This window comes from Artibeus jamaicensis, unplaced genomic scaffold (genome assembly GCF_021234435.1).
Source record: "Artibeus jamaicensis isolate MK-2021 breed Jamaican fruit bat unplaced genomic scaffold, CSHL_Jam_final contig_240, whole genome shotgun sequence".
Classification (NCBI taxonomy): Eukaryota; Metazoa; Chordata; class Mammalia; order Chiroptera; family Phyllostomidae; genus Artibeus; species Artibeus jamaicensis.
In genome coordinates this window covers 15,585,435-15,597,441 of record NW_026521506.1, presented here as the reverse complement: position 1 = coordinate 15,597,441, position 12,007 = coordinate 15,585,435, and the positions used below count along the sequence as shown (strand labels likewise).

General features: G+C 43.5%; 1 protein-coding gene across 1 annotated transcript in view; it reads right to left on the bottom strand.

Moving 5' to 3' along the window:
* Positions 1 to 4,864: 4,864 nt before the first annotated feature.
* The window catches only part of LOC119049312 (zinc finger protein 449-like), a 32,709-nt gene continuing 25,566 nt past the window's right edge, over positions 4,865 to 12,007 (bottom strand). Inside the window, exon 6 of the mRNA XM_037145288.2 lies at positions 4,865 to 5,107. Within this exon, the coding sequence (XP_037001183.2) occupies positions 4,865 to 5,107 (243 nt within the window). The remainder of the gene's footprint in view (positions 5,108 to 12,007) is intronic.

Here is a 12,007-nt window from a genome sequence, read left to right as displayed (position 1 = left end):
TTTCATTTAGAATGGAAGGACAGATAAGGTGCTTCTCAGATAAGATCAAATTCAAGGAGTTCATCATCACCAAGCCCTTATTATAGGAAACGTTAAAGGGACTTATCTAAAAAAAAGAAGTTAAAGAAACATGAACAGTGAAAAGACAACAAACTCACAGTTATTAACAACCACACCTAAAACAAAAGCAAACTAAAAGGACAGCTAGATCAGGAGTGGAAACATAGAAATGAAGATCTCAAGGAGGGTTAGCAACAGGGGAGTGGGAGGAGGAGAAGGGGGAGAAGGTACAGAAAATAAGTAGCATAGATAGTAGATAGAAAATAAAAGGGGGGCAAGAATAGCATGGGAAATATAGAATCTAAAGGACTTGAGACACATGGTCATAAACTAAAGGGGGGGTAATGGTGGGGATGGGGGAGTAGGGTGGAGAGGAATGAAGGGGGGAATAGAACAACTGTAATAGCATAATCAATAAAAAAATTAAAAAAAAAGAAAGACCAATACCTTATGTGGAATCTAAAAAAACAAAAACAAACTCATAGAAACATCGACCAAAAGGATGGTTAATGGGTAGGGCAGGGGTGGGGGAATAGGTGCAAGGAGAAGGGGAGTACAGCCAATACTACTGTGATAAGTTTACACAGTGACAGATGATTACTAGAATCAGTGGAGTGATCACATTACAAGGTATAAATATGCCGAATATCTATACTGTGCAGCTGAAACTAATATAACCGATATAAGATTGTATACCAACTATTCTTAAATAAAAATAAATTAAAAATTAAAAAGCAGGGTATGTTGAAGTGGCAGAGATACTTTTTGAAACAAGGTCAATTAAGATTGAGGGGACTCTGTTCACTCATTTAGAGACAAAATTAACATACCATGAATATTACTCTCTAAAATGTAAAATTTGGGGGCTTTTGAGTATGTTCATAAAGTATATTCATCTGCAAACAACATCACTACAAATTCCAGGAACTTTTCAACATCTCCCCCCCCCAAATAGAGATAACCATCAGGAATCATCATCATTATCTTCAACACCAGCAGCCTCCTCGACCACCAATCTCAGTTTTGGTTCTTGGGGTTTGCCTAGTCTGTGCTTTTCCTACATATGGAGTCATACAACGAATGCATACTGCTTTGTGACTGGCTTCCTTCACATAGAAAAATGTCTTCACGACCCACCCAAAGCTCAGCTTCATGTTTTTATATGGCTAAATACCCCTCCATTACACAGATAGACCACTTTGTTTATTCAATAATCAAGGGATGGGCATACATGTTTTTTCCTCTAAAAAGAGGCTTTTATGAATACGTGTACAATTGCTTGTGTGGACACGTGGTTTGAGTTGTCTTGTACCTATACTAGGGAGTGAAAGTGCTGGTTCATATGGTAACTATTTAATTTTTGAGATATTTTAATAATATAATAATTCTATTTAGTGCATTGTGTGTGTTGAGTTTGAGGTCTCCCATGACATAAGGCATAAACTCCAAAAGAGTAAAAACGGAAATGTTATAACAAGGACAGGTGAAATCCCAGGAACACTTATTAAAGGGTCCTCGTTGGATTCCACAGAAGGGTCAGCACCTCAGGGTTTCAGGTGTGGCACGGAAATCAGCATTTTTAGCAAGCTTGGGCATGAATTTCCTGCCACAAATGGTATAGAATCTTGATCCCTGCCACAGGAAATTTACAAGAATTCCCATCCCCACTTTTACCACTAGGCCTAGAGGAGGTCCCTGTCACCCCTCTCCCAGAGCTCTAAAGAAGAAAACGCCTCTCTGCCTTACTGAGAGCAGGTCAGGGTGAAGCCTAGGTGGTCTGAACCTCTGGGACAGCTAGCTGCAGGACCTGCCAAAAGAACTCAGCAAGTTAGGGTTGGGCAGGAACTGAGTCCCAGGTGACCTGATGCGGGGACTACTAATGTGGGTGCAGGTAGCAGGCTTCTTTGGGTGCTCTGGCTTTGATGGGTTCCCTCCAGCACAGAGGTGGCTGAGGACCTGGGAATAGACACAGGCACTGGCACATGCACAGGGCCACTGTTCATCCATGTACGTGGGAATGTAAGTAGCAGTAAGTGCTGGTGCCTGTCCCAAGACAGGCTCCTGAATGGAAGTAGCCGTAGGCACCCGGAAGCCCATCACTCAAAGAAAAGTGACAAATTCAGGACTGGTTTACTGGCATCCAGCAACCATCTTCCCACACCCAGTAAAAATAGAATGGATGGCAAAGAGAAAGAATTAATAGCACAATACTTCTCTAGGAAGTCTCAGCTTAATAAATGAATATGGGCAGAAGAACTAAGGAGGAAAGTCTATATATCTCTTCAAGGGACTAAGCAAAAAAAAAATAGGTGCAGAGGCAAGAACTTGTTGAGAAACTTGAAATTCCCACTTCTTGAACTATTTTACTACTCTGAGGCAGGGACCGTTTCATATAAGGTGAGTAGGAAACTGAGTGTAGCACCAGTGTCAATAAGGACAGAGATAGATTCATTACCAACTTGAAGAACAGTTTTTCCAAGTCAATTAAGAAGGGGGATTGGGTCAAGTCCCTGCACTTCCTCAGAGACCCATCACTGGAGAACAGGAAGACTTTGGTAAGATTGGTTAGAAGGCTGAGAGCACCTGAAGTGCTTAAACTTGCAACTATCCCTTTTCCAGTGTTCCAACTCTGCAATAAGAGCAGAAGCTTGGAGTCTTTTGGTTTCATATAAGCCAGGGCCTTCCTTTGCCAGGGCTGAAAATTAAAAATCTTGGCAATCTTCTAGGCAGCTCATGTAGACTACAAGCAAGCTGATGGGACAAATTAACCAAATCTAGGGTGGACATGGTTTCCCATTCCATCCTGGTCCTTTTAACTAAAACGGCAAGATTAACACACAAAGAGTTAAAGGTCACCCAAGTGGAATCAGTGTCTGAAGGAAGACCAGAATTTTCTTGAAAAATTACCTGACATCGATTATAATACTCATGAACAAATTTGTGAGCCTTTTTTGAGCATGTCTGAATTTTGCTCCAATCAACAGACTTTGGGATAGCTACTGTAATTACTCAAAGCTAGTGTTCCAGCTTCTTCCCCAAATTAGAGGTTTGTTTTTCGAAATCCCTTCCGGGATGTTCCCATCAAGGAATTGTCATCTAGTGGTGAGCCTGCCCTTCACCAACTGGCACACGAGTTAGCTGCTATAAATCAGAAGACCCAGGCTGAAAGGTCTGAATAAAAATATCGCATTTTCCAGCGAACTTGTGAGGATCCTCAGTTACCTTGGGAAATTCTTCAACAATGGCTCTAATTCAGCTTTAGTCCAGGGAACAAGTTAAACTTGAGGTCTATCAGGATCCTCTGAGGGCATAACTTTAAATGGAAAGGTATTGATATGTTCAGAGGAGGAAGGCATGGGAGGGAATTCAGGGGAAGAAAGTACCAGAGGCAGAGGTACAGATGCCATTCCCATTTATAAAATATTCTTGAGCCCTGGCTGTGTGGCTCAGTTGGTTGGAGCACCTTCCTGTGCACTAAAAGGTTGCAGGTTTAATCCCTGTTCAGGACACATACCTAGATTTCGGGTTTGGCCTACATTGTGGGTTTGGTCCCAGGTTGGGTCATGTATGGGCAGCAACCAATAGAGTTTGTCTCTCTCTCTCTCTCTCTCTCAAAAATCAATACATATATCCTCAGATGAGGGTAGAAATGTTCTTAAAATGAGAACATTATAAAAAGGGAGGACAGATCAGTGGTGGCCAGCAGTGAGGGATGTGGGAATGGGTGGGAGAGGAGTGGACGGGAAAGACAGGACATGGGTGAGTCTATAAAAGAGCAACAAGAGGGAGGCTTGTGGTGATGAACTGTTCTGTATCCAGACTGTATTAATGCCTATATCCTGATTGTATATTGTACTACAGTTTTGCAAGATGTTACCTTTAGGGAAATGAGGTGAAGGGGTAAAGGAGACCTCTCTATTTCTTTCAAGTGCATTGTTAATTTTAGCAATGTCAAAGTTTAAAGTTTAATTTCAAAGAGGGACCGTTTTAAGAGATTCCTCCCTCATCCAGAAAGACCTGAACCACCATTTCCGAGGTCTTTCGCTCCATATTAAGAACCTTGACTTTGGAAATGCTTTCTTGTTAGCAGCTATGCTCCATCCTGCTGGTGTCAGGGAGGCCATTCCAAAGCCCTTCTTGCCTCCCACCTGGCCAAATAACTGTTCCTCCCCTGTCTCCTTTACAGCTTGGGGGACTCTTTTGGAGATGAGTTCTAGTGGCTGATGTGGCCTGAGGACAGGTTCACCTCTCCTCCTGAGTCACTGTGACTATGGGCGCCCACCACTACACCAGGCTAGCTAACAGTTTTAAGCTCTAACTAGGTGCCAGCAGTGTGATCAAAACATACATGCTACTGTCTTTTTAATCCTCAAAACAACCCCAGAAGCCATTTTGCCACGGGTGAAATTGAGGCCCAAGGAGGAAGAGTAACTTGCCAAAAGTCACACAGCCAGTGGGCAGAGCCAGGATTTGAACCCCTTTGATCTAATTCCACAGCCAACACTAACTGTTACAGTAGCCACACTGCCTCCCTGTAAAAACAGGCATCCTTCACTATTCACTCTGTGCTTTTGGCGGGAAATCTGAGGCATGGAAGTTTCAGGCTAAACTACAAAAGGTCACTTGGCCAGGTAAGGTCTACTGAGGCCAATCAAGACAATCCAAGTGGGGAAGTAAGACTCTGTGGTGTTGCCGTCTTTGGAGCCCACCAACCACAGGTGAAACCTCTCTCTCACTCCCCTCTTCCCTCAGTCTCACAAATTCTCACTGCCTGTACTCTGAGAGTCACAGCTTTGGGGCAGCTCTACACACTGCTGTGGACTTCCTGGGACAGGGTGGTAAGCAACTGCTCCAATACCAGCAGCTCCAGGATGTGCTTCATGAAGGGCATCTCAGGCCAAAGACACCCACCCATGGCAAAGCTCCAGGAGTGACCCAAGGGTTTCTCCACTGACCTCCTGGAAGCTGAATCAGAAGCTTCTCTCCTCTGAGAGCTTCCATCGGGCTCCCGGGGCATCTGGTGGGTCTGAAAACCAGCTGCATCCACCTGCGAAGGCACTCTGGCCCTTTGGGAGGGTGAGTGGCATCCATCGGCTGGTGGCCAGCAGCACCAAGTCCAGACCAAGGATCCAAATTCTGGCCCAGCACAAATGGCTGAGGTGCCTTGGCCTTGGTGGGTCTCAGAGATGAGGTCCACTGGGTGGCCGAGTGCCTGAGCGCTGGGTGTTGCATCCGCCGTCACGAGAAACAGAGGTTCGGAGACTTTCAGAATTTTCAAGATGTTACTTTATTGGCCAAGTTTTACCTGCGCAGGGGCGAGCTCTCTGAGTGTCCAAGGACACTATACTCAGGAGAGCTGCAGATGAGAGCCGCGCCCCGGCGCTTACAGCTATGTCCTTATATAGGGGTATGCAAGCAAGCTTTGAACAGAAGCAGATGTGGCTGTTAGCTGTTGGCTAGCTCTAAACAGCTGATTGCCATTGGCTTATTAGGGAAATTCAAAAGGCTCTTTGTGTAGTTGGCGGTTAGCCCTTTTAGGAAGTAAAAATTCCCCTGTTGCTGGTCAGCCTAACTTTAGTTCCTGGTCAGCCTAACTTTATCCGGGGCTCCTTCGGGATTGTCCCTTTTCAACATCTGTTTGGGACCTCAACACTGGGCACTGCACCCAGTGAGCTGTGGGCACCAAAGTGGTGATTCCTTGAGTGTTGTGAGGGCACAGTGCAGGAAGTGGGGCTCTCGGCTTCCCTCCAAGAAGTAGTGCATCTCCACCAGCTTTAGATGGTTCGAGACTTGTCCCCCTTGCTGTTACGCTAGTGCCCTGTTTTTGTGGTATTCCTTGCCTCTCTCTGCATGCCTCTTTATCCACGGGCCCTGTGAGGGCATGTTCATTCGGGAGGGTTTGGGGAGAAGCCTTCAGCCCCAAAGGGAAGTGAAGTTTTCATCTGGAAAAGCCAGTGGAAGGAAACCTGAAGGGCCAATTCCCTGGGAGACTTGGGAGAAGAGGCCCTCCCCATGAGTCCCTGTGTTGTTTACTTCTTCAGAGCAGACTAGGACCATCAGCCCAAAGCCCACTGCTGCCAGACTCAAATTCTCATACATCATAACACTTTAAATATAGTCCACCCACAATATTTTAAAGCCATCTGGAGCCTACCTACTTTACATACTCCACAAAGATTTACCCAACCCCTGCTAACCACAAATAAGTCAAATCCTGGGGCTACAGAAGACCCTAAACTGCTGCTGCCCTCCGGAGTAGCTGATCCAGACACTCCTCAATGAGCTGCTGAGTGACGTCATGTAGAAATAAATGTAAGCCCCCTCTCTGACTCCCCTCTTCTTCCCTGGGAATTCCCTTGGCCTATTCTGCATCTGGGTGGTAGCCCTGTGCCTCTATCTCTGGAAGGCCTCTTGCTGGGAGGGACTTCCCGTCTCACACTGGTCTGTCCAAGAACTGCCCAAAGAAAGCTGGGGTGCTACTACCACCTCTAATGGTCCTGTCTCTTCTTTGATAACAATCCCCAGCCCACCAAAAAAAAATCCCTGAACTCACTGCAAGTCCTTATAAAAGATGGACAGGAGGAGCAGAGTGAGTAGTAGCAGATATTACTATGGAAGAAAGAAATTGGAGAGATGAAAGGAGTCATGAACCAAGGAATGCAAATGGCCTCTGAAGCTAAAAAGACCAGGAAATAAACAGATTCTCACTTGGAGCCTCCAGCAGGAATGCAGATCTACTAACAACCTGACTTCAGACTTTTGACACTCATAACACTAAGAGAAAACTTTTTTCTCTTTTAAGTCACTCAGTTTTTGGTAATTTGTTACAGTGGCAATAGGAAACTAATGTAAGGTGTACACACACATTATCTATAAATATTTCTACACCTATATGCCTGTGTCTATATTAAGATAAATATGAACTTATGCTGGTGTCTCCAACTTTAACCCATTGCCACGTGAATCATTCTAGCTGTCTCTTCTTGCTTAATTATAACTTCCCTCAACAACAGTGAGGAGAAACCTTGCTCCCACCATCCACCATCCATTAATTTATTTGTTCAAAAATTATGCATGTAGTTTCCAGAAATGTTCATCTATGCCCCTCTGAGAATTTACCAACTCAAGCACAATGTGTTATGTTTATCTTAACCCTTAACTTTTATTTTTAATGCACCCTCCAACTTTTTAATTTGAAATACTTTTGAATTTGAAACATGGAGAGAATTTCCTTCCTTTTCCCCTGGAAAGCTTAGTGCTGTGGATGCTGCCTCTCTCCCTGCTTCACTACTTCCCAATGGATTTCTGTCCCTTTTCCCCTGTCAGAGCTCCATCTTCTACCTGGATATGCTTTGCAGGGTTTTGGACCTGCTTGCCTGCCATCCTTGCCCTGTTTCACTCCTCCATCCAAGGCCCTAGCCTGCCCCAATGTGCTTGACTCCACTCCTGGTAGCTCCGTGTTTCCCATCACATCCCGCCTCAACTACCAGGCTCTCTCTCTCAGGAGCTTCTCCCCAGGTACGCAAACCTGTATGACTGTAGGCAGTGTCACTGGACAGAAAAAGTGGAGTGTTGACAGACTTGGAAGGTAAGGGAAGAATATCAGGATAGGAAATATGGACAGAGATCCAAGAGAGGTTGGGAATCCCAAAGCAGAATGGCACCTGGCCCCACATTCTACCTGGAGCTGTGGGATGGAGACGTCCTAGCAGCGCCCCACACAAACAGCAGAAGGCAACATGAGGCCAGAAATAAGAGCCTGGTGTTTAGGAAAGGCCCTGAGATGGTGCCCTTGGGTGAGTTCTGGATGGCTTATTTGTAGCTTGAATGAGTTCCAGCTGAGAGCCTCAAAAAGAGACTATACAGAGATGGTGAGAAGAAACTTGGTTGACAAAATGGCAGTGTACTATGCCTTTGGATATACGTGTGTACCACATCTTCTTCTAAATTTTATTTTTCAATTACAGTTTACAGCCAATATGATTTCCTATTATTTTCAGATGTGCAGCATAGTTGTTAGACCATCATATACTCTGTTTTAAGTACCCTCTTGGCACTGTACATAGTTATTCCAATATTATTGACTATATTCCCTATGCTGTATTTTACATTCCCATGACTATTTTATGACTACCAATTTGTACTTGTTAGTCCACTCACCTTTTCATCCATCCCCCGGACCCCTCTCCCCTGTGGCAACCATCAGTCTGATCCCTGAAATCTATGAGTCTGCTTCAGTTTTGTTTGTTCATTTATTTTGTTCTATATAGTCTGCATATAAGTGAAATCATATAGTCTTTGTCTTTCTCTGTCTCACTTCTTTCACTCAGCACAATATCCTCATAATATCCTCTAGGTCCTTCCACGTTGTCACAAATGGTAAGGTTTCATTTCTTTCTATGGCCAGCTAATATTCCATTGCATATATGTACCACAACTTCTTTTCAGTCAATTTTGACAGGTATAATAAGAAATAGTATGACTTCAGAATCTTAAAAGCAGATTTTAGAATCTACAAAATACATTATTTCTGACCCTTTCAAAAAAAGATTTCCTCAATTCTAAGACTACCATCCACTTTAATGCACATCGTTCATTTAATAACAGAAACCTCAAGTATGCATGGTTATCACCTTTATTTCATAAATGTTAAAATGTTCTAAAATGAGTATCTTATAATACAAGAAGACTCATTATAACCCTTATTTGGTTCTTGTTTTATTGGGAATGCAGGGCACTGACATTTGTTTTGAAATACCCGATTGCTAAAGGAGTGATATTTAAAATAAGGCGTGATGGATTTTTCCAATGTTTCTTCAACAACCTCAAGATTCTCATGTAGTTTTTTTTCTTTGAATTATGAATGTGGAGAAAATATGAATTGGTTTCTTAATATTGAGCTATTGTTAGTTTGAGGAAGTGATGTATAATTCTTTTAATGTGCTGCCTGATCTATTTGCTTATTTTTCATTCAGATTATTTTTTGCATCTTCGTAAGTGGAATTGGTCTACAGTTGTCCCTCTTTGTGCTTATTTTGTCAGGTTTTGGAATCACTTTTCTTTTGGCTTTCTATAGGGAATTGGGAAAGCTTCTTAAATTTGTTGTGCTCCTGCACAGTTTAAAATAAGAATAATTATAGAGCGCACAGGATTTTTAGGGCTGTGAATCTACTCTCTATGATACTATAATGGTGGATACATTATACTTTCGTCCAAACTCATGGGATTTATAACACCCATAGTGAACCAACCGTAATATAAACCAGGGAGTCTGAGTGATAATGATGTGTCAACGCAGGTTCTTCAGTTGTAGCAAATGTACCACTTGGGCAGGAGATGTTGATAACATAGGAGGCTGTGTGTATGTGGGGTCAGGACATATGGAAAATCTGTGCCTTCTGCTTAATTTTGCTATGAACCTAAACCTGCTCTAAAAAAGATAAAGTGTATTTTAAATACATTTATTTTGTTTTTAGAGACAGAGGAAGGCAGGGAGAAAGAGAGGGAGTGGAACATCAATGTGTGGTTGCCTCTCATGCACCCCACACCGGCTACCTGGCCTGTAACCCAGGCATGTGGCCTGACTGGGAATCAAACTGGTGACCCTTTGGTTCACAGGCCTACACTTAGTCCACTGAGCTACACCAGCTGGGGCTAAAGTGTATCTTTTTTAAAAATTAAGAATTGCATATTCCATGAAGATTATGAATGTTACAAATCCTTTTAGGCCTGTCTCTCTTTGGAAGGTGGGCTTGGATGCCTGGGATGGCTTTTCTTTTTTTTTTTTTTCTACAGCTCTTATTAACTTTTTGTTTTTCATTTCTTTGAATGTTCATTTGTTTTAATGACAAACCTGCAAACATATCATATCCACACCTATCATATGCCGACTGCTTTGTCCTTAGTGATCAGACAAATACTTAGTGTGTAGCTTGAGTACAAAATAACAGCAAGATTTCATGGTTGCCTTAAGGTTATTTGAAGATATCATTACCCATGAAGAATGAAATTGTTAAAAAATTACACATTAAGAATGATTTTTTAGGATGCTGGGAAGATGGCGACGGAGTAAGATGGAGCTGATACTAGCTCCTGTACTCATGGGTGAAAATCCTGGCAGATCTATAGAGAAACAGCACAATAAACCATCGGTTACCCAGCATTTATGAAATTAAAAGACCAGAGATTGTGACCGATGCTGAAACACCAGACGGCGGCAGAGTCAGCTACTGGAGCTGGGTCTCATGCGGCCCCTGTGCTGCCCCCAGAGCAACAGGCCTGGGAGCCGGGGAGTCAGGTACGGGAGCCAGACACTCCAAGCCCCTGTGACGGTCCTGGGACACAGAGGAGTCAGGAACTGGAGCGGGGACACCGTTGTGCCCATGCCATAGCTACCGGTCTGGGCAATGGAAGGGTCAGTTGCAGGAGCTGGGACACCAAAGGCCCCTGTGACGCCGCCAAAGAGACAGGCCTGGACCCTGAGGAGCCAGCTATGGGAGCCGGGACGTTCACAGATCCTGTGCCACTGCCACAGCGACGGGACTGGATGCCGGGGAGTCAGGTACGGAAGCCGGGACTCTCCAGGCCCCTGTGACGCAGCAGAGGAGCCAGCTATGGGAGCTGGGAAGTTCTCAGATCCTGTGCCACTACCGTAGTAACGGGCCTGGGTGCTTGAGGAGGCAGCTACTAGAGCTGGGACATTCAGCAGTGGTAGGCGACCAACGCAGGGACCAGCGCGAGGACCAGTGTGAGTGTAGGTGGAGACGAAGAACATCAAGAAACTTCAAGGAGTCTGCACCACTGAACTTCACAAGGATCATACCACAGAAGTTTACACCATAAAACCAGTGTTTCAGAACAGATCAATTTTGGAAGCAGAGACTAACAAGAAAAGTCTCAAACAATGGGAAGACAAAGAAACAATCCCCAAATGAAAGAAAAGGCAGAAACTTCAGAAAGAATGTTAGATGAAAGAGACGCTGATCAACTATCAGACAGTGAATTCAAAGCACTGGTTATTACAAAGTTCAAAAGAGCTCACAGTGAACTACCAGAAACTACAGGGGGAACTATAATGATCTCTCTGCAAACTACAGCAACATCAAAAAGGAGAATGGAAACTATCAGCAAGAGACAAGAGGAAATGAAGAATACAATTTCCGAATTGAAGTACAGTAAGAAAGTTTCCAAAGTAGGATAGATGAAGCGGAGGATAGGATTAGTGAGTTGGAGGACAAGGTACAAAGCATCTCACAGAAAGAGCAAGAAAATGTAAAGAGGCTCAGAAAGAATGAAGAGGGATTAAGAGAAATGCAAGACAATATGAAATGTAATAATATCCGAATAATAGGAATACCAGAAGGAGAAGAAGAAGAACAAGGGATAGAAAACGTATTTGAAAGAGTAATGAGAAAATTTATCCTAATTTGACAAAAGAAAAAGTCACACAAATCCAGGAATCACAGAGAGTCCCAACCAAGAGGAACCCAAGGAGGCCCACTTCAAGACACATCATCATCAAAATGGCAAAATTCCAAGACAAAGAGAGAATCTTAAAGGCAGCAAGGGAGAAAAAAGAAATAACATACAAGGGAGCCCCAATAAGGTTAGCTACTGACTTCTCCATGGAAACACTTCAAGCAAGAAGAGAATGGCCAGAAATATTTCAAGTAATGAGAACCAGAGCCCTACAACCAAGGCTACTTTACCCAGCAAGGCTCTCAATCAAGATAGATGGCCAAATAAAGAGCTTCCAAGACAAAAGAAGTCTAAAAGAATATGCCTCCACCAAACCAGCTCTACAAGAAATACTAAAAGGACTGCTTTAAGGGAAGGAAGGATAAGAGGGAGACAGAGAGGAATACAGGTACAAAAATGGCAATGAATAAGTACCTATCATAATAACCTTAAACGTAAATGGATTAAATTCTCCAATCAAAAGACACAG